Source organism: Anneissia japonica, unplaced genomic scaffold, assembly GCF_011630105.1.
Source record: "Anneissia japonica isolate Jap-2015-1 unplaced genomic scaffold, ASM1163010v1 scaffold1511_len2985839_cov193, whole genome shotgun sequence".
NCBI lineage: Eukaryota > Metazoa > Echinodermata > Crinoidea > Comatulida > Comatulidae > Anneissia > Anneissia japonica.
The window spans coordinates 111,288-134,601 of NW_022685291.1; the positions used below are offsets into that span (position 1 = coordinate 111,288).

At 32.2% G+C, this 23,314-nt stretch overlaps 3 protein-coding genes across 5 annotated transcripts in view; 2 read left to right on the forward strand and 1 right to left on the reverse strand.

The window, feature by feature from the left end:
• Positions 1 to 4,886, reverse strand: part of LOC117109667 (probable ATP-dependent RNA helicase DDX49) — a 6,799-nt gene extending 1,913 nt beyond the window's left edge. Inside the window, exons 1-8 of the mRNA XM_033252054.1 lie at positions 4,618 to 4,886; positions 3,420 to 3,543; positions 2,729 to 2,814; positions 2,126 to 2,247; positions 1,712 to 1,896; positions 1,266 to 1,406; positions 583 to 658; positions 205 to 454 (exon numbers count right to left, since the gene is read on the reverse strand). Coding sequence (XP_033107945.1) covers positions 205 to 454; positions 583 to 658; positions 1,266 to 1,406; positions 1,712 to 1,896; positions 2,126 to 2,247; positions 2,729 to 2,814; positions 3,420 to 3,543; positions 4,618 to 4,762 — 1,129 coding nt within the window. The 5' untranslated portion in view covers positions 4,763 to 4,886. The remainder of the gene's footprint in view (positions 1 to 204; positions 455 to 582; positions 659 to 1,265; positions 1,407 to 1,711; positions 1,897 to 2,125; positions 2,248 to 2,728; positions 2,815 to 3,419; positions 3,544 to 4,617) is intronic.
• Positions 4,887 to 4,908: 22 nt separating this feature from the next.
• On the forward strand, positions 4,909 to 19,343 carry LOC117109691 (receptor expression-enhancing protein 5-like). 3 transcript variants are annotated; one of them, XM_033252072.1, is made up of 6 exons: positions 4,909 to 5,124; positions 7,960 to 8,053; positions 14,286 to 14,424; positions 15,714 to 15,870; positions 16,602 to 16,622; positions 18,274 to 19,343. In XM_033252072.1, exons 1-6 carry the CDS (start codon positions 4,998 to 5,000, stop codon positions 18,414 to 18,416), a joined length of 681 nt encoding a protein of 226 aa, XP_033107963.1. In that variant the 5' UTR covers positions 4,909 to 4,997; the 3' UTR covers positions 18,417 to 19,343. The 3 variants fall into 3 exon arrangements, with proteins under 3 accessions (XP_033107963.1, XP_033107971.1, XP_033107979.1); XM_033252088.1 differs by lacking the exon at positions 4,909 to 5,124 and adding an exon at positions 7,478 to 7,635; XM_033252080.1 differs by lacking the exon at positions 16,602 to 16,622 and having other exon boundaries at positions 4,910 to 5,124.
• A 1,648-nt stretch (positions 19,344 to 20,991) lies between these two features.
• The window catches only part of LOC117110954 (receptor expression-enhancing protein 5-like), an 8,269-nt gene continuing 5,946 nt past the window's right edge, over positions 20,992 to 23,314 (forward strand). The window contains exon 1 of the mRNA XM_033253810.1: positions 20,992 to 21,211. Coding sequence (XP_033109701.1) covers positions 21,139 to 21,211 — 73 coding nt within the window. The 5' untranslated portion in view covers positions 20,992 to 21,138. The remainder of the gene's footprint in view (positions 21,212 to 23,314) is intronic.

Genomic DNA, 23,314 nt, shown 5'->3' on the forward strand with positions numbered 1-23,314 from the left:
GTACAGATAAGCCATAATACTTTTACTCATAACTTTTGCAATAGTAAGACTATTCCAGTAAATCACCTATCATTTTAACACTTAACTTACAATGTGGAGAATAAGAACACATTAAAATGTCAATTTTCATATTTCAGTCACTGATGCTAGTTTTTGGATGGCAAGCCTCATATATTATGTTAAAATTAAAAACATTATGCATACTTATTCTCTCCTCAATTGCATGCACAAGTTGCACGTCAAACTGCGTAACTAGACTGATTGCCATGCCACCACGTCCTGCCCTCGCTGTACGGCCAACACGATGAATGTAGTCAGTAGGCGAGCCAGGAATGTTGTGGTTGATGATAAGCTGAACGGCGGGGATGTCTAGGCCACGACTTGCAACATCTGTTGCTATCAAAATGTTCACTTGATTTGATTTGAAACGAGCTAGGGAACTTAATCTTGTGCGCTAAAAAAAAATACAAAAAAAAAAAAATGTTATGAATTTTAAGCATTCACATAAACAATTACATAATAAATTGTTTATTGTCTATTTTTAAAAATGTTCTTGCTTTAATAAAATGAATTATTGATTACCTGATTGACTAACGAGTGCAGAGCAGCGCAAGGCAAATTCATTTTTCTTAACATGATTGCAACTGAATGACAGCTCCTATAATAGAACAACAAAACACACAATTAAAATATTTTTTTTTTTGTATTTCAAACATTGATTTCATTTCAATAACACTAATAATAATGGTAATTAATGTTTATGAAAATTACAATAAAAAAATACATATATTAACAACGAAAAAAACACTGTTTAATATCAGCATATGCATGTAGTTTATAATATTTATAAAGTTTGAGCCGCAGATTAGCAGTTACGATCAGCAGTGGCTCCAGAAATTTGCTAAGAGGCAATCAGAACCAAGTGGCTGTCTAGAGCCACTGTCAGGGTTTCGTAATAAAATTAATAATAATCCTGGTAGGAGAGTGTTTATGGCTTAGTATGGCCCAAATTTTGCTTTTAGAGAACAATGTTAGGATTGGCAATCAAAATTCCATGGGGGGGGGCCGCAATTGCCTAATCCCCTTCCCCCGCCGGCGCCACTACTGGTTCAAATGCTTGCACTCCAATCCTTGGGTCCTCTGTTCATATTTTACCTCACAGCACCTTCACTCCCTAAGCATTGTAATTTGATTGATCTCAGCAGATTTCCTGTGGTTAAACTAAACTAATCATGTGTAAAATGGTTGATGTGACATTGTCTTACTTGCAGGTACTAGTGAAGATGAGTATAGATGGGTCCTCGTGTTCAGCCATGTACTCTTGTAAAATAAACAATAAATATGCATCTTTCACTTGCTTGGGCATCAAGACGTATCGCTGGTCCAGGGTATCTACTGTAGCTATCCTGAAAAAAAAAGTTATAATGATGCAAATGTAATTATTGTAGATTTTGTATCTGTAACAAGGGAGGATTGCACAATGTGTTATTCGATGACCCAGGGAAATAAAGCACTTTGAGTTTATTTCATTTTCACTTTATATAAAATCACAGTGCCAAGTTCACATTGTAAATGTACTATGATAGATTATGAAACTGGTAATCTACTGGCAATTAAATGTGCATTTCCAAAGTCTGCAAAATCAGTTTTTCTCTGTGTGTTATAGAAAATCAATTGAAAAACTGGATAAATTTATTTAAATGCAACATACTCTGCTTCTGAGGAACATGAATAGAAGAATGGTTCTTTCATGGCAATCGTTCGGAGCTGCTCCAATGTCTGTGTAATGGTGGCGCTGAACAGAAGTGTCTGTCGTTTCTTGGATAATGCATCAAATATAACCTCCAAATCAGGTCCAAAATTTCCCTCTAATAATCTATCTGCCTCATCTAAAACCTGAGACATTATTATAACAAAAAGATATATAATTGAGTGTGCTACCTTACTAACAAAAAATTACAAAACAATTATAAAAGAAAATAGTTCAATGCTACTATAGTCTTATAATATGAAAACTTGGAATAATATATTGTAGATATTTGAAAATAATAATCATTAATAAACTTGCTATAAGTGAGACAAATAGGATGAGTTAAATTGTTTAAATCCACATATTATAACTTACAAGGTACTTAATCTTCTTCAGTGAGAATGTGGATGCACTGTTTAAATGATCTGCCAGACGTCCTGGTGTTGCAACAACTACATGTGGTTGCTTTGATAGCTCTGTAGCCTGGGTGATCATATCTGATCAATTCAAAGTATAAAAAATATATTTTTTAATATTTAATTCATTGTATGTTAGGGAGAAAACAATTTCTAACACAGAATATTTATATATTTTTTTCACTGTTTATTCCTATCCAACATTGATTGAGAACTAATAGTGTGATGCTAATGAACCAATTCACAATATCATGAGGCTTTGGATGAGTGAAATTGTTTTAAGTGGGAGAAAAATGTCTTGACTTTGACAGGAGTCATGACCCAACAACATGATCCAGGATTCATGACCAATCAAATGACCCAGAAACTGGAAGGCAATAACCTAATAACCACCAAGCCTAATCAATTGTTGTAAAGAAGAAGTTTCTAGTGTGTTATCTTATTAAATTAAGGACCTTTTTATATTGTTCTTACATTTCAATTCTTATTCAAATTAAGTTTTTTTGTATAACAAATATGCAATTGTTATTTTACAGACAATTCTATAATTTGTGGTACTCACCCATTCCACCAACAACTACACAATCTTTCAGTCCAACTGGTTTTCCTAATACTCTAAATTGGTCTGCAACCTGGTATGCCAATTCCCTTCAGAAGAAAAAATAAAATCACTAATGTAATGATTACATGAGTTACAGTAGATGGCTAAGTGGTTAAGGCAGGGGTGCCGCAACATACATCTATAATAATATTGGTGCTAGTTTAAATGGCACGCTCGCCTATGGTTGTGGTGGTGGATCAAGTCTTCTCGGATAAGGACTATAAACCGTACTGTAGTCCCTGTGTTCATAATTTGGCTAACATGCACTTCAAAGAACCCAGTACATCTTTTGAGACAAGTGCGAGGGGGGGGGGGGGGGGCCCCAGTGTGCTGGTCCATTCAGCGCCTGCTGTGGACAGACGAGAGTAGCTGGTACCGGTTTACAGGGTAGCTCAGACATGAAGAGACACTTAGGGGAGAAGAAAGTTACTGTACGAGCCAGTTAACACCTCAAGCGCTTTGAGACCGTTTCGGTGTAAATCGCTATATAAAGCACAAAAATGAAAATTTCATCTTAAAAAGTAGAAAACTTGACACTAATTTATATACTGTTTATTTATTGATTGATTGGTTTTTTTTTTCTAAAATGATCAGCATGGACCTAAAATTAGGTGTAGCAAAACATTCGAAGAAAAATTGAAATAGATGTTACCTTGTTGGAGACAGGACAAGACAATAAATGCCATATGGATCTTCACTGAGTTTTTGAAGGATTGGTAAAACAAATGCTGCCGTTTTTCCACTTCCAGTTTTTGCACATCCAATACAGTCTTGTCCTAAAAAAAATATTTCATTAGAAATAATGACAAAAATGAGATGAGCCTACATCGCACTGTTCTGTTACAAATGCGGCAGGCAAACTTAGTAAATTTGTAATTCAAAGGCACTTTTATAGGATTTTATTGATATTGGCTTGGATTTCATTAAGTTTCATGATTTCGAGAAAACATGGTGGATGTGTAAATCAAGCCATGCAAATAACCGTTTTTGTTTTAGTTTGGCGCACAGCTGTCCTTGCAAATAACCTTTTTTGGGGGGCTTATCGTAATTAGAAATGCAACAAACATAAAAAATATATTATAAAAAGTAATATACTATATTCCATTTATTTTCACATAATATATTCTATATCTTGCTACGGTTTCATTTATGTATCTAAAAACATGAGTACCATTGTGAAGTATCTTCTATATTTGTATTCAATATTCATGTTTTATGCATGCTGCCATACTGTAAAGTTTTTTAATTTTACGAATGATACAGTACCTCAAAACCAGCTCAAATTTTAAAAATTGCTAGAAAAATAGGTGCGCAGATTTGCATAAGACATTCTTATATTAAAGATTAGGTCGAAGCCTAATTTTCAGCAAAATCTGCAAAGAAATCAGCCCTTTCCAAAACGTGTGGACAAATTTCTAGGCCAAATTTGTGCGCTGAGGATTTATTCCCCACGCAGGCCTTACTAATACAGTCTGGACTTGCTATATTAAGCCTTAAAAGTATGATCACAAACACAAAATAAAAATTCTACAGATATAACAAAAAAATGTATGATAAATCAATGCACTTGATATTATAATGACATAACTGTATGTAGGCCTAGGCCTAATTCACTAATTATGATAAAGGCCCAGACTTTCAAGTTTCGTTCGTGCACAACTTCGTCGGCGCTCCACACTCTGCCACAGAAGCGCAACACGGCAAATATGAGGCGCGACCGACTGCATTCGGCATTGGCAGTAACCTAGCCTAAACTAAGGGTAACTAAACACTTACTTAGTAAGACACCTAGCTAGTAGTAGTAGTAGGTTAGGCCTAGCCCCCGTACGTGGCACAGCCGGATCCCCTACCTTGTAAGATGGGCGGGATGCAGTTCCGTTGTATAGGCGTCGGGCGGTTTAACCCAAGGTTCTTGCACTGATTCACGAGCCATTTATCTAGTTTTAAAGAACTGAAATTATTTAATCCCTCTTGCTTTTTCTCCATGCTTTCCATATTATGACGTTACGCAACAAATTTATGAATATGTGAAATACCAGCGGTCCAGCTTGGTTTGATTGTGAAAGACATTATGTTAATTTCTGTTATGCTAAAAAAATGAGGGCGTTTAGAAATTCTACTGCCGAGAGCAAAGAGAGATTTAGTTTTTCAGATCAAGGGTCATTCGGCAAAGTAGCTTCTCACCAATTTGTCTGCGAGTCGAATTGTTAAATCAAATAACACATTGAAAATGGCAAGTGATACTGAAGGATGGAGAGCAAAGCTCGAAAAGGCTTTAAATGACAAAAATCCAGTGACAGATGTGCTAGCAATGATTGAAGAGAAGACGAAAATAAAGCGCATATACCTGGTGTTGGGTGAGTGAAAATGAGGTTGGGTAGGGCGGTCGACAGGTGAGAGAACAAAAGCTTAAAGCTATGACCTTCCTACGCAAATGGCTCAGTGTGCCTGATAAATCAAGCTACGAATACGTTTTTCGTTACTTGTAATCATCAATTAATATTGGTAACTAATATCCTCTATATTTCAGCGTCTATCAGTTACGAATTTTTGTTCTAATTTATCTTGGTTCACGTAATGATTTGCTGATCAAATTAGCCTAGGCCTAGGGCCTACTTGTCTTTCTGTAGTTCAACACCATTCAACCAAATCATGCACCAGCTTCATGGTCCAATAATTAATCCAACACTGCAGTGATTTAAGATTATTCTCTGGCTTCAAACTGCAGTTTCTATTTTGTTTTACATTATACAGTAATTCACATAAAAATTATGAATGTCCATGTAGAATGTTAAATATTGTCATCCAAACTACAGTAACTAACACAAAATAAATAAATTGTTATTTTGTCATAAGTTAAAGCTACCAACAAAGAATTTTTTTGTCAATCATTTTTTGTTTTACTTTTTGTGTATCCCCTGTGCAAAATTAGGTGCAGAGGTAGTTCGAACATGGAGCTGTCTAAAATTTGTTGTAATGTGCACTAACACAGAAATTTCAAAATAGTTGAATATCTCTCAATTGAAAAAAAAAATGTTAAGCCTTTTAAAGTATGTGAGTAATAAGTTTGTTATGACTTTTTTGATCTTCTAAATTTTATTGAAGTCACCTGATAGTGATACTCCAGCTACCTGTACATAAACACCTAATTTCCTGGCAAGTTTTACAATGTTTACATCTTGATAATGCTAATGAAATATTATTACATCTGCATGCTTGGCTTAAAGTTGTAGCGATAGTGTGTTCCCATTTGACCATAACGATAAGAAAAGGGGGAAAGTAAAGCACAGTGGTAGGAATGCATGCTACAAGTGGTCTGTGCATTCCGAAAGAATTTTTATGCTACACCACCATCCAAATGATACAAATTTGTTATAAAGAAACATTGTAGGTTGAGTTGTTGGGTTTTAAATATAATTGATGACCTCCCAAAATGATAAGCAAGTGGGAACATAATGACAGTTAGCAACACATGTAGAGACCAGGGACTGCCACATATAGGACCACCAATAGATAGGAGCCCAAGCCACAAGTTGAAAAAAAAATGTATTTGTTCTGAGGTTACAGGATAATAATTTTTGAAGGACTTATCCTAATCGAGGGTACTGTAGGCTTCTATAGTGAAAGTCATTTGCATGTCAAGCAATCCATGGGTGAAAAGGATATGGGACTGTCATAAGACCACATTTAGGGTGCAAGGGTCGTCGTCTGATGGAATAACAACATTTTAAATTTACTATAATGTATGACCGTATGTGCTTGCTATAGTCTGTTCATTTATATTATTTACTCTTGTTTCACTATTTGTGTGAAACAAGAGTAAATAATATAAATGAACAGACTATATATTAATATTATTTACACTGTACTCTTGTTTAACTATTTGTGTGTTTGAATGTGGCAATTATGAAGAGCCAGTCCCATTCCCTCTCTCCCTCCTGCTCACAGTACAAAAATGTGAAAATGCCCAGAACTTCCTGCGCCAGTGGTTAATATTTATTAGAATGCTGTCATTAGGTAACCAGGTTAATGATTTGCCATTTTTCTTAATCACAATTCAATGCTACCCTCATATTTCCTAAGTTGCTGATGAATTATTCATAAGTTTGTAATCACCTTGAGATTGCAAGACATATTGTAATCACAATTTGACATGTGACCTTCATATTTTTATTTGGTAGTAAGATAATACCGGTATGTTATTTATAATGTCTTTTTATATAGATTCATAGCACCATTGCCTGTGTTGAAGATAACCTTGTTTTATTAATTTGTATTATGTAAATTCCAATTATATAATAATAGGCTATGTAATTACAATTTATTATTTTTTATAGAAAATGTTTATTTGTTTATTTTAAAATGGTAAAAACTTATACAGTATATAAAAAACTTGATGGGTTAAGTAAATAGGAAATATGTTATATACAACTTTGTTTTGCACAATTACACAAAAAGGTAATTTTTCAAATTAATTTGCTGTATAAATGTATGCAATATATAATTATATATTTTTTGTGATGTCACTTCCTTCCACCATGTGGAGTCACAGGCAAATGATTGGGTCTAAAAGCCACAAGTGTAGGGAAGTCCTCCAAAATCACATCCTGAATAGACTTATAATTTTCCTGCTACATATACAGAAGCAGACATTTTAAAACAATTAATCCGTCAATCGATGACAAAGCTATCTGCGGTCACATCTTTAGTTCACTCAGTCCCTTATTTAAGGGCGGTTTTCTGTGCTAGTTTTTGCATTCTAGAAGAAGCAAGAGTTTCTTCAAGTAGTTGAAAAATGGAGTCGTATTTAAATAATTTGAAAGAAAAAGTTCAGGAAAATCCTAAAGCTTTGAAATTTGCAGTCCAAGGTAAAATAACTAATTATGTTTGATGTCATCAATCAGTACTGTTGTGTACAACTTACTAATTCATGAAATTTGCTTTTCAAAGTACTGTATAGAGTAACATAAGTCTGCAGCGTTGTTTTTAATTTAGATATTTACAGTATGTGTACATTATAGTAGTATATTTGTACTGCTATTTTTATTTTCAATTGAAAACTATTCAATATCATACTATAGCTTGATATTACATTATTTATCTATCATACTACTTTGCAAATATCAATTATGATGTCAATAATACTGATGACTTGTATGAAGTATTTTTCTATGTTTATTGCATGTTCGCAGGTGTGGCTGGAATAGTTGCATTGTGGTTAGTGTTTGGCTATGCAGCAGCCTTCATCAGTAGCTTCTTGGGATTCGTCTATCCCGCATACTGCAGGTATGTCAAGACTCCTCTCCTTAAAATCCAAATCATTATTGAAGAGTATTGTTACAATTCCTGATGATTATGATAACAAAGGTTATTACTGTACATTTCTATGATTTTATTTAAATAGTGGTTGTTGAAAATTGGTGTTTAACATACAAAATAATATTATAAAAAATAAAATTATTGCTTAAATACTGGTTAAAAATATTCCTTAAATTACCCGAGTTTTTTTTAACAGTATTAAATATCATTAAAATTCAGGGAGTGTTGGGTTCGATTAGTACTTGGATAGAGACAGCTTGTGAACGCAAGGTGCTGTAGACATTGCCTAATTGTACAGAGAAGCTGTATACCAGAGGCACCGCAAATACAACCTTGTCAATAGTACTGGTTCCGACTTCCTCACTAAGGGTTACAATGGATCATTCCAACGAGTCTCGGCCCTGTGATATTGTTAAGGTCCCCCCACAAACACATTAAATATGCAAACACATGCATTCGTGGGGCAACACATGTATTTGAAGGACTTGTGTATTCCTGCCCCTTCTCTGGTTGGGTAGTTAAGATCGATTTGATTGACAATGTGGAAAGATCTATTGTTTGACCCGGGTATTCTCCGTTAATGACCATTAGGCCCATTAATTGATACAAACTGGTTTCTGTGCACTTTAAAGAAACTATACATCTCTTCGAAGCACCCCATTTTTCTAGTTCATCACACTGTTCCTATTCCTATGACCAGAATTTACCTTTCAAATCTTTTTTCTTTTTTTGTGAATTAACATCATGTGTCAGACAACAAGAGAACCAATCAACCAAGTACAGTCATAAAGAAATACAATATGATGTAAATAGAACATAAATATTATCACATTTTGTAGTAAAGTACGGTAGCTTTTAAGGTGATGGTGTGGATTTATTGTTAATGCATTAGCAATATCACTTAGATCTGCATTAAAAATAATACTGGTACTTAATATTTTGTTGATTTGTTACTGTAATTGTACTATACAGTAAATGTCTCAATGCTTTATTGCATCGCTTTAAATCCAGGGTAGCATTGATGTTTTCATCCGGGTCTAAATAAACTAAATCAACCATAAAATTTTAATTTATATTCATCTAAAACCAATCTTTAAGGGGAAATTTATCATGATTATTGTTTTAATTTAATCATACTTTTCTTGCTAATAATGGTAATGACAGGCTTACGCATATCCTAGTAGTGTTCTGATAAATGCCTCTCACAGCAGACTTCAAGATAATAAGCAGGACTGAGAATTATTCATGAGTTTGATAGCATTCTTGATCGATTTTAAATATATTATTGGCATTCATGTAATAATAGTGTTCACTGAAGCATGACCTGTTATAATAAATTTAGTCAACCATCCTGTGGTTTTGTTTGGCTTTTTAATTATGAATCCTCCTGTAGGATTCGAAAACTTGAGCGTTATGTACAAGAACGTAATTTGAATATCAGTTTGTAAATTGTTGTGGCCTAGAGTGTTTGTTTACAAGATGAATTGTGGCGTATACAATCATCACTATGACTGTCATTGGTATATTTAAATTTTTCTTGAGGCTGCACTCGGTGGGATTCAAGCCTTTGTTGTTGATGCTTAGTATAGCTGGTAAATTTGTTTTATCTGTCAGCTGATGAAAGCAACCATTTTTGCTCTGTATATCATCCTCATTGTTTATTTTTGATGTCTTTTTCATGATGGTGAAACCTAATACATCACCATCCACTGGGGCCCTTTAACACAAATTACAATTAATATACAACAAAGTTATTCATGAAACAACCTCAGCATACTTATTGTAAGCAAGACAAGACAAATGATTACAAAATACTTTAATAAAATAAAATAAATATACTGAGATAATAATACCAAAATTAGTACTCATAGTCATGATTATACTTCTTTTTATAAATTATAATGAAGCCTTAGTTTGTGTATCCTCATCTTTATCTCTCAGTGTTGAAATACAGAATGTGTGTCCTAAATATTTCCCATATATCTTTTGTTCTATCATGTTAATTTTAACTGTTAAAATTCATACCAATATCCCATCTTGTCTTCAGTAACTTTAGTTGACAGTTAAATTGTATTTAAAAAACATTCCTTGAAAAATTTTTTGCAATGTGAAGGTATCATTCCTATCTTTACATTGGTTTATAGACTGGCAGCCCCCACTGTCAAAATGGTGTTCATCTAACTATTGCAGTTTAAGAGCAGACATCCTGACCTTTTCATCTTCTACAACCATAAACATGAGATTACCAACATATTGGCATGTTCTACTAGTTTACACAGCTATTAATTCTTATTATGTTTTGCATGGTGTATGATTCATCGTTTCCTGAGCCAAGATCTACCTTTCACATCTGTCAATGTCACCTTGTGGCTATCACTATCAGCATTGCCCAATGCTAGGGTGTCTCTGAGGCCTAGTATAATTGTTTGCCAGCCCAGGATTGTGCAACACAATGTCCGCTTTTAAATCAAAGACTTTTGTTTAAACATTTTAAAGTCCTTGTTTAAAATGGACAGCCTTGCTTCTTTGTACATGTGTGCACTACAAACCAGAGAAAAGTTATTAGACAGTTTAATGATTGTTAATTTCATGGCAACTTGACTTTTCGATTTATGAACATAATTTGTCATTTTTGAGTTGAAAAATCTTAGAGCTGCATTTAAGGTTGATAATAAACGATTCATATCCTTGCATAAAAGCAATTTTTTAAAAGGAATTACATTGCTGATGAACTGTAGAACAGGCCTTGAGCTAGTATTAGTTATTTGCATGTCTTTGAACCTTGAAACGCAGCATTGAAGCCTTTGAAATAATTTAGGCAAACAGGGTCACATGATTTGAATGCAACATATGTTCAACTCATATGACCTTTGACTTTTTATAAGGAAGGGTCTTGGCTGTCATCAGAAAGGGTGCAGCATGCTTTCTTTGTAGTTGTTCATTACACACATTCACTAATATAACAAACCAGCTGAAATTCTGTTACCATTGTATAAACAGAATAAATACAATATACAAATATTTCATTAGAAAAACTTCCTTTGTTGCTTCTGAGTATTAAAAAATACCACAAATGGTGTATTGTTAAACTACTGTAAGGAATTCCTATTTTGTTCAGAAAAAGGAATTGCTAGTTAATATATTGTTGGAAGTCTTTCATAGGCGTAACCTAAATACACAGAGAATTTGTGACATAGACTGTTTACAAAAGGTTTGTATTTATGTAAACACATTACCAATGTAATATTTCCTCAATTTGTCACTTTATTTGTTTAAATATGATTACTACTAGATCATAATCTTTTATTTCACAAGTTTGTACATCACTGTAAATATGTGTGGCCGTTAGTATGTGGGCATGTTTTATCAATTGGGTGAATTTGTAGACTACAAAAAGGTGCTGAAAACATTGCTTTTTAATTAACAAAATTAAGATAATCAAATCTAATAATATTTAGTTAAAATTGCAATTGATGCATATTATATTATAAAATTCAATGTTAAGTACTATTCAAGTAGATATCATTAGATTTTTCTTATCTCAAAATGCAACAATTTTATCCAAATCTAAATTATAATAACTTATCTTTGTAAGTACTGTGAAATTTCCTGTTGGCTTAGTTTTAGTGGGACCTTTAATACTACATTTTCAGTTCCTGAGATCAATTTTAAAATTCAGTTTTTGTTGGTGATTACCTTGTTTATGGAGGGATAATATAATAAAGTAATATAATTGTGTTCTTCGACTGCATCAATCATAATTGTAGCTTAGTGCCAATGGTGTGAGCTCGCATATACCTGGTATTATTTAAAAATACAAGCAACTCCATCTCAATAAGAAAGTTCTTATACTATCTGAGTATTTCCTTCTTTTTAAGTAATTCCTTACGCTGTTTGAAAATGAAAACAATGTAAAGGTAGAAATAAAATACGAATATAACATAATATACAGTAATTTGTTGAATTTCTATATGCGTCTTGCTTATTTGCATGCATTGAGGCATCATCTCCTGCTTTGTCCCTCTTCATAATTTAAAAGATTGATCTAGTGGCCTAGCTTTTTCAAGGCTGGTAGCCCCTGCTGCTTATTTAGGCTGTATGGTGAGACATTTTATACTGTACATTCTTATTGGCCAATTCACATGACATGGCTGTTGTGTATTATAGTAATAGTAAGGTTATTCTTTATTAAATAAATAGATGTTTCATTAGTTTATAGAAGCAGCTGGGTGAGCTTAGTATAAATATTATATTGTTACATTCTGTTGTTATTCTGATTGGAGCAGGTATGTCACATGATATCTCAGAATGAATTCACATAACTGTAATTAATTAGCCTTAATTTTTGCATTATTCACAGTTAGCAATAAAAGTTAATTGAAATTTACAGTAAGTACAATATTATTACTATACTGTATAATTCAATTACTTACAATACATATAGTACAGTGCTTAAGCCCTATAAAAAAAATTTTAGTTTATCGCCCTATCTAGGTTGGAAAAGTGATGAGGGAGGGAGAATTTTTATTTTTTTTATTTTGCTATAGGCAAATATCAGCCTTAGGTTATTTACTGGTGCATTGATATTCAAAACTAAAACATGATTGAGGTAATACAAACAGTATTTACTATTTACTAAAAAATTAAAAAAATTAAAATAATTCTTTTATTCTATACCATAAAAGACATGCATGCGAGGATAGTAAACTGATAATTTTCTTTATTGGGCCTTACACACTATACATACCAAATTTCTCTAGAAACTGATTTGATATTTTTCAGCTTTAGATAGTAATAATAATATTCAAATTGTGGATTTATTTATCATATTTTCAAAAAGTACTGTGTACTTTCTGTGTACATTGTACAGTAAGTGTCAAAATTCAAGACAACTTGTTGAAATCCCTTCTTAAAATATAGTTTCATTCAACTATGAATATTTTATAGAGAGAAATTTGCAGTATCATGTACTGTAAACTTCCGCAGACTATCGCTTCAATATTTAAGACATCTCTCCAATGAGTTGAAAGGCATTAGATAAATCAAATATTCATTACTATAAATGTAAGATCTGTGATGGTGATCATATTTCAATAAACATGTCATATGGAATTGTATTGCTTGGCACATTGAGGAAGCTATTGATAATGGTGCAGTGTAGTTGATGGTAGAACTGAAAAATGGACTCGGCAGCCAAGAAGAAAACTAATGGACGCCTGTGCCTTGCCGTGTTTAAAGATCTGTCCATATTATTAACATGTTCTTTGAAAAAACCAATTGTAGTATACCCATAGTAATGATATTCCTTTATGATCATGAAGTAATGTTATCATGACCATATTTAGACATGTCACATGTTTTTGTCAATAAAATTTGAGTGTCTGGGAAAAGGGAGTAGAATTTGTGTCCAAATTTTTGAGCTATTGAGTCTCTATTGAGTCATGATTTTCTAGCATGCAAGTACAGTTGAACTTGCCTAAGTCAAATCCAAAGTGGCATTGAAAATATTGTTCGACTTGGATAAAATTCGACTTACAGATCTTTAATTAATGGAATTTATTTGGCATTGGACGTGGAAATTATTCGAGGTTAACTGTATTGTTTTTAAAATGTATTTATAGCAATTAATATTTAATAAAAACATTACAGTACAATTCAGTAGTTATTTTAAAGATCAAAAGTGAAGTATGTCCATGAGAGTATAGATAATACCATTAAACCAGGCCCAGAGAGAAATAAATTTGTGAAATAAATGGTTGTGGAAAGCAGAATATATACTATACAGATTTTTTTTCCAAATTAATTCCAAAGTTGAGTTGAACAGTTTTTAAGAAATAATGGTAGCTTTTTCAAGACAAACTATATGCAGTGTACAGGGTTGTAGCTGTAGAAAACTAAGGGTGGCTGGTAGACATTTTAAGCGTGGGTGCGTGATAACATTGATAAATAATTATAATAAGAGTGGAATTTAAGGATAGGCAAGGGAGGTGAATAAAGGCCGTGAAATTAGCCTTAGTTTAGGTGGAAATTTACAGGCTGGGTGTCCCCGCCCATCATAACTGCATCCCTGAGCGGTCATGCATCCCATATGACATGCCTAAAGACTACTGAGCTTTGAGGGTGTTAAATTGTGGTAGTGGATAAAGTCACATTGGAAATAAATGACTGAATATTGGTTTATACATTTTTATTGTTACAGTATTAAAGCAATTGAGAGCACGGAAAAGGATGATGACACGCAATGGCTTACCTACTGGACAGTTTACAGCGCATTTGGCATGGTGGAATTCTTCTCCGACATTTTCCTGTCTTGGTTCCCGTTCTACTATTTGTTCAAGGTAAGTTATTATTAGTGGAATGTAACCAAAGAGGGAGGAGTTTATGATAAATGGAGACTCTTCTTTTCCACTAGTTTCTATGCTGGTGCTCACCATCGCCTATTCAGCATCTGGACGAGTATGTGCTTCAGTCGACGGCATCACCAAGTGCTAATTTTAGTGTTTCATATAGGCCTATATATTTTTTTAGTAAATAAATGTTAAAAATTAAGGAATCTAAAACCTAGATGGAAGGAACCACGGCCCTCCAGCCATCCACACATAAGTGTTCTCTGGGGCAGCGGGGTTGGTCACTTCTGGTTTCCACCGAGGGCTCTGGGGGGGATAAAATGTTTGATGTGTTGTACAACTGATTTTTCTAACACACAAAAAGCATATTTAACAAAAAATGAGATACAGATTTCAAAATATTTAAAAACTGGGGGAAAATTCCACCTTTTACTTCGCTGGTTGTTACCATTACATATTGAGTGGTGGTGAGAGTTACGATGATGTAATTAACTTCATCTGTGCTATCTTCACCATTGTTTATTTTGTTTTTATGCAAATTGGCTCATTCAATACAGATAGTTTACAAAGTACCATATTGAAATAATTGTGTAATAATAGTCTAGAAAAGAATTGTGAAATCAGATTGTACAACTCTATAGATAGAAACACAATAATGCTGATTGGGAAAATCAACAGGAGTATTGAAAACAACATTGGCATCTAAAAATCTGAAGTAGATTGATGACATTAAGTTTTAATTGTATCCTAATTAACTTCTTATTTTTGTTATAAAATCTCTTTTCTACCATAAAAAAATTAATGTGTGCATGTATTTTGTACAATGAAATTTAGCTTTGAGATGTTGCACCGCCCTCTTCACCTTACTACAACACTTTCACTAATTTCAGTTACCCATCATACTTGCATTTCATTTATTTCACCAAAAGTTTAAAATATATACAAAGTACAAAAAAACAGGAAGGGCAAGACAATACCCTTGTCAGTGGCAGAATAAACAAAAAGCAAACATAATTGCTGTGGACAGTTTTTTCCTCCGACAAAAGGGTATAATAGTAACATTAAAAACATTAAATATAACAATTATAGTATATATAAAAGTAAATTATAAAGATAGATACACATTTTATGCTTATTTTAATTTGTAAAAAGGAAAAAGAAAATTATAATGTTCAGTAATTTCTGTATCCTGTAAATTATAAACCAGCTTAAATGACATTTTTAAAGTGAAATAAAATGTAATTAATGTTTTTGGTTAATTTTCTGATTTTCATTGATAGATGATCTTCTTGATTTGGTGCATGGCCCCAATATCGAACAATGGAGCTAACGTCCTCTACCACCGTATAATCAAGCCACTTTTCCTAAAACATGAGAAAGAGCTCGAGGAAGCCATTGACAAGGCCACAGATTTTGCTAGCTCAGCTCTTGATGAAGGTAATGTAATATTTATTATAATAAATATAAAATATTGATACTACTGTATTGTGTGAAGTCTACTTGTCATGTACTGAGCAAACATTTTTTGGTAATATATTGTAAACAATAATGATAATAATAGACAAAAACTTATTTTTATTGTAATTTATTGTGATGAAAGTTACTTCCTGAAAACGACAATTTCTTCAAGAAAAAAACTGAATATTGGGTTTTCTAACAATTCCATTAAGTCTATAAAATGTGCCATTTTACGTGTTGAAAAGTATATATAAAACATTTTTTTCATAGTACAAATTATGCTCTTAAACAAGCCCATATTCATACATTCATTGAAATTCAAGTCAACAGTGTAATCATTCTGTACTTGGAATGGGATAGTTTTTAAAATTGTCACAAAAGGGCTCTCATCACTACTTTACAGTATAGCCAGGTACTGTAGTTTTAGAATTCAAACATTTTAAATTATGAAATGTACTGTACTGAAGTTAAAAGTTATATTTTTCATAAGATGTTATCAACAAATATTTTTTATGCAATTTTTTTATTTATTTTAGGTCAAGATGCATGCTTAGTTGTGTGTGTTAAATGTTATAATCGTAGTTATTAGTTATTTAGTTTCTATTTGTATGTATATTAGTGTGGCAATAAGGAATAGTGTATTAAATGTTCTATAGCCATATTTAATATAAATTTTCTGTTTAAATGTTTGATGTGTCTGTACTTTGCAGTGTGGAAGGGCATGTCTCAAGGTAGAGTTTGCTATGCTTTCTGATTCGTTGAAATTTGCGTTCTCTAATTTGCATTAATTAATATCCTAATTAGTACCCTAGGCATTCCCTTTGTATTGTATGCATGGTTTGATATTCTTTATATTGTTTACTCTGGAACCCTATTTTGAATACTGTAGTTTTTATTATTAAATGTGTTCTCTACATTTGTTATCATTTCTCATTTGGATCTCATTTGCATATCACTTGCATCTCATTACTTTTACAATTTCCATGCCGATATTACAACATTACCAGGACCTTGATATTTTTTTATAAATAATATATAAGTTTGGATAAATCAATTCATTGCATGTTCAAACATCAATACAGACCTGTTTAGATTGTTTGGAATAATACTGAACTCAATTAATATTTTATTTGAAGTTTTAGCTGCATAATCCTGAATGATTTGTTGACACCGATATATGGATTACCTGACACAGTTAAGATCAGTGTTTACAGAAAGACCGTAGCAATATTATATGTACCTTATCCCTATACTGTTTGTACACATGAGATGATGTTGATAAATTGTGGATGGTTCATCATTATTTTTTTATTCTGTTAACTTTATCATCAAATTGTTGAACATTTTAACCAATTGTGGTTGAATCTTCCTTTTATAATGTTTGTTGACTCTTAATCTACTTACTCTTGTTAGGTTGTTGTTTAAACATGTTGATGAATTGTGTTTATTCAAAGTTTATTTTTATTGTTGTAATTCATTGTGTTAAATTTAGTGATTTTACTGTATAACTCGAGTTAACTATCATGGTGGCACAAATTTTACTAATGTAAAGTTATGACAATTTTTCTGGGTATTTTTATCCTCTCATAATGCACAACATTCGTAATCCTGGGGCATCTTCATCATTTTATTAATCTCAAATGATACTCTACATAAAGCAACTTCAATTTAATAGCCTCTGTAATTTTATTGCCATCATATACTATACTACAATGAATATCAGCTTATGTGTACCGCCCTGTTATTTATAGGTTGTTGCCATATAGTATTGTACTCGCAAGTATTTAAATTTTGACCTTGCAAGATTCAAGCAAGCTCATCCCATCTATAGTCTTCATATAATAAATTCAATTTTTAATCTGTATTTAAACAGCACACAGGTTTGTGTTACCATATGTGACCAGCTCTGGCAAATCCTGTAATTTGTTGCAATTTCGCACAAGCACCCAAAATGTCTGAGAATCAAAAATTTGAACATTTTCAGGATTTTACATTTTATAAAAGAAAATATATTGAAGAACATTTCTGCAAAATATCAATCACTAAATCTAACTGAACTGAACTGTACTGTATATTAAAATTATTTTTAAAAATACAAGTCTTAATAAACTATATGGTTGATATCCAATGAACTTAATATTAATACTCAACCAATTTCCATCAAATAAACACCGGTTTAAAGAAAAATTCATACAGAAGAACTCAATTTTGAATTTTTCCTACAAATGGCTTATTTTGCCAGAGCTGGTCACATATCTTAATTTAACTTTTTTTTACATGCATGTTGAGGGCATTGATAATTGTTTAATGTTTATTTTTTTTATTAATTAGATTTACTAGATTAAATTGAAAATTCATGGGTTTTTTTCTTCAATTTTGTAGCTAAAGAAGCCGCAAGTGACCAAGTTGCCGATATCGCTGCTCAGCAAATGAAGGAAGCTTTAAAAGCCCAGCAGACTGCCAACACCCTAGAGGAGAAACAAGAAAGAGAACCTGAAAACCTAGACCCAGATCACCAGGACTAAAGAGGGCGCTATTCAGTTATTGATCCTTTCAACAGCAGAGTGAGATAAAAATTCCATCATTCGTAACATCAGTCATATCTTCAAGGAAAACGCTCTCATGACAAAATGTTTATCATTTTGAAAAACATTACTCAATCTGTACCATAAACAGTGCTTTTTCATAATCAAAATGTAAACTGACCAACTCTTCAAAAAAACCTAACTGATTGGTTATATGATTATGAATGAATCCCTAATTATCAGAAATTTAATTAGGATAAGGTGTTAATTAATTAGCTTGCCTGTCACTGCTTCAGTTAACACAAAAACATGTTTGAAATGATAATAGAGTGAACGAAGAATTTTTAAGTGTTGATACCTTTGATCAGGTGTAATATTCATATTTAATCTATATCCCACAGTTATTCCTTTTATAATTTAATGTTTTTAGTATAACCATAGCATTGATCCAGTGTATATTTTTGCATTGGCAATGGGAATTTTGAGTTCATTCATGTCAAGATATTTGTTAAATAATTTTGTTTTTGATGAATTACATAGTTTCTAACTAGTGAATCATTTGGAAAAAAAAAACAAATTTGTTTATTGTTGTTAGTTCATCTAAATAGTGTAGATCTCTGGAAATTGTTACCCTGATTTAAGACCCTTCAGTTTATTAGGATGTTTAAAGTTATTCATTTATTACCAATAAAGATAGCTTGAAGTTTATTGTGATAAAATTCACTTTTGAAACGTAACACAAAATCGTCACCTTTTTTCCTCAATGTCATGTTAAGCCATTTGTAGTTTGTAAAAGGGGTGTGTGATTCAAAAACACAAGATTCATGCACAAGAACGAAAGTGATTTGGATTGAATTATGATAAATTCAAATTTTATAATACAGATATTGATGTGATTTATTTCAATTTAAAAATACTTTAATAATTAAGATTTTAATTAAAGATTATACATTGATATTACTGTACTATTTAAATGTTCATGTTAGTTAAATCTTCCATGCTGTACACATAACATAGTAATTGGCCAAAGAAAAAAAATAGATGTTTCTCTCATGTATGGTTTTTAAGGGACTTGCTCTGATATTTTTGGAAGTGTGGGACAAAAGTTTTTATTTTGTCCGAGGACACACCAACCGTTATCATTATACATTATATTCACAATGATAATTTAATTGATATTTTAACAGGTTTTTAAGATAAATTTAACTAGTAACATAAAAGAAAGCAGGCTCCAAAATGGGAAGAGAAACATGTAATTTTTGTTATTTGGCCATGTCCAGTCTAAGAGTTAGAATAAGAGGTCTGTAAGTAACACAACATAGCTAAGTAAACAGTTACTAACTGTAGTTTAATGATGTTTAAAGCATTAGCAAGTTACAGAGGTTCTGATACAGTAATTCACCACCAGGTATAACTTTGTTTAAATCAAGTAAGTTAACTAGGTTTAACTGACTAAAAAGTCAGTTAACTAGGTTTAACTACAAAACACTGGTGTCTTTCAGGTTGTGGGTTTGGGTTTTCATTTATTCATTTGCTTGGAAGTTACTGGACAAGGGGACTATATTAAATTAGTGTACTAAAATGGTGGATGGTTATAAAAAAAAAATAGTACTAGAATTGGATTACAAGGTAAAGTCATTAAAATAGATAAAATAACATGGCCAATAATTGCAAAAAAAAGTGTGTTCATAATTGAAATGTGCCTTCTGTCATTTTTTACTTCATTTTTCAAACAAAACGATGCAGGATTTAATAATTCATTAATTTCTAGGTGCTTGAGCAAATGCAAGCACATATTGTGCCAGATCAAATTCTGGATATATATGCTTGTTTTTCAAATTTGGCTGTATCTAATCCTTTGCTACTTGCATAAATTTGAATAAATTAAAAGCTGTAGTGATTTGAAGTTGCATGGAAAGAAATATCCAATATTATATAGATTAAACAGTTATTTGTGCATAACATCAATAAAAAAAAAAGTGAAAATTATATTTAAGTGAAATATGTCCACCTTGTTACTAGGTGTTAATAAGCTAGGTTTATTTACCAGGGTTTGTTTATGTAGGTGCTGTAAAATGAAAATACTCCCCAATAATCTGCCTGGTGATATCAGAATGTTTGTAGAAGTGTGTTTCACTCCATTTTCTATATAGATTTACTATTTCATATTTGAACATTTGAACTGTAGAGAGCACTTTAGCGTTGTCAAAGAAATAAAGAATAATACTATAACGGGTCAAATTTGTCTGTTTCGTTTTTAATCATAATTTATATTTTTAATATTAAACTTGTTTATTGCTAATTATTTACATCATAATGTTAATATTATCAAAACCGACTAATAAAGTTTATTATTTATTCTTGGAGAATAAGCCTATTGTAAAATGTAAAACACATCTGCTTTACACAGAACAGAGTACTGTACAAAGAAGAATACAGTGATTATTATTCAGCCATTAATGTGATACTGTACAATAGTCTGATCAATTAATTTTTCATCATAGCGCCCCCACACTATAGGCTTCTACCAATACATTATTATAATATGATGGTATTATTATGATTAGATGCGACCTAAGGACGAGCTTAGTACATGCGCGTTCTATATTTACAATGAGAAAATTCCCCGGGCATTTTACGTACAGCATAATAATTAAGCGCGTCGGAGCAAAACTGGGAGTGTCGTGTGTAAAGCCAAATACAGCGAGGAATTCCAGCCAAGATGTCGAATATTGTGGAGGATATTAAGGCTAAGGTGAATGCACAGCCGCCTTGGCTTAAAATCACAATAATTGGTAAGTTACGAAGACGGACGTTAAGAATTTGTACGATGTACATAATTTTTCTGCTGTGCCTTTTAATTTTCAACTCTGCTGCTGCTGCTACTACTATATACCTGGCCCGCTATAATTGAATTCAGTATCTATTTAATAAAAAAAAAAAATGCGTAAAAAAATTCTGGTCTATGGAATTAAAATCGATCTAGGCCTATGCTTCCAATGTATTGCATGCATCATAAATTGTATTATCATTTTTACACGCGTTTAAGGTCAATATTAAGTGATTTCTTACCATATGTGGGGTTAAGAACTCCGTGGAGATGATTGTTTACATCTTTGCTGATCAGAAGCAGCTCAAGAAGAGGAGGTGTGGTGCTCCCTTACGAGCCTACAAAACAAATTAAAATGCATCTACGATCTATTCCTAATTCTTGTTTACTTCAATTTGTATTTTGTCAACATCACGACATGAATGAAGGAAGAAACATGTCCATGTCTTATTTTCGTTTAGAGGCACATTTTAATTCATAAATTCACCTCCAGATAAGTGATCACATCTTCATATAATGAGATCAGTTGTAATGTGTAAGAGATGACAGTGGTTTAATGTCATTGATGATCGTTTTCATGATCATCTGTGTCACTTGGTGATGATGATTTTCATGATGACATTTATTTATATATGTTGATAATATAATGATGATGATGATGATGATGATTGATACTGATGATGTTGACCAATGATAATGATTATATAATGATGATGATCAATGACAATGCTTTATATGATGATGATATATGAGTATACCGAAAATGATAATACACAAGTTTGCAAGTGATAGCTTAAAAACAATATTAGCTTATTAAGATAATTGTATGATAAATAAAAATGATGAAAAGATTAGCAATCATATCAAGGAGGAATAAAATATACCTCCCTAATCATATAGTCCTATAATTAATTAATTTTGCTTAAATTGTGATCCCTATACCTATATGAATATACATATGAATTTCAGAAATTAAAAGTAGATAGCCTAACAGGCCCTGTGGATTGCTGCTATACCATCTGTCTTAAAATTTTATATCCTCATAAATTTATTCTCCTGGTATTAGGCCAATTCAGCAAGAGGTTCTACCATAACACTGTTTTGACCTTTATCATTGAGGTCTAGCTATACAGTGGAAGCTTACACCAAGCCTGTTTCCATGGTATTTAAGTGTATGGTGGTAAAAAGCAAAAACCAAATCCGTTTATGGTATGTTAATTATACCGCCACAAAAAAAAAAGATTTAAGACTAGCAGTATAATGAACTAAAAATATAATTATAATTGTTAAAATGATCATTAATATATTGGCCTATTTTAATGAGCAGATCAGCAATAGGTTTTTAATTAAAGTAATGAATATTTAATGTACAGGCTATTATAAATCTAATAGTAAAGTAGGTTTGAGAATATTAGCATTAATTGAATATAAAAGTTTTACAAATAATTTTTAAATAGCCATAAAGTTTAATAGTTCTTTCAATAATATGTAGGCCTACACTATTTGAAAAGAAGTAACAAGCATATTTTATACTTGTATTTCAAAATATTTTATAATTTATGATTAGAAATACTTGGACAAATTCTTGTATGAAATTGAATGAATAAAAAAAAAAAACATGAAATAATTCCTACCTAAAGCAAGAATAATAGTATAATAATGTGTGGAAACCAGTCGTCTACTGGAGGGCATGGGATGGTGCATGCACCTTCAAAATAAGTTGGTGTCTCTTAAACTTCCCTCCCCTGTTACTTCCCCGTATCAACTCTTGTTTGTATGCAGTTTACGGCGGATTTATATCGCATTTGCGCATTTGTTTTGTATATGTGTGGCTGTCGGGGGCAGATCCAGAGATGTCCAAATGGGGGGCTGAAAGTGGGGCCAATCCAGATAACAATACCCTTCTAGGGGGTCCGGGGACATTCCCCTGCAAAATTTTTCTTTTCTAGGAGACAGCCAAAAATAACTTCTGAGGCATTTTGGGTGATCAATTTTTTTATTTTACTTACTGTCTTTTTTTCCTCTTTTTTTGACTTTCCAAAGGGGGTGGGGATGGGGAACAGGCCAG

Bases quoted from the DNA above. Each gene is read 5' to 3' on its own strand.
- LOC117109691 (XM_033252072.1), top strand. From the start codon at position 4,998: ATGGCAAGTGATACTGAAGGATGGAGAGCAAAGCTCGAAAAGGCTTTA. The intron at 8,054-14,285 runs GTATGTCAAGAC...TTATTGTTACAG, and splicing joins GTCTATCCCGCATACTGCAG to TATTAAAGCAATTGAGAGCA. The intron at 15,871-16,601 runs GTAATGTAATAT...TGTACTTTGCAG, and splicing joins TAGCTCAGCTCTTGATGAAG to TGTGGAAGGGCATGTCTCAA.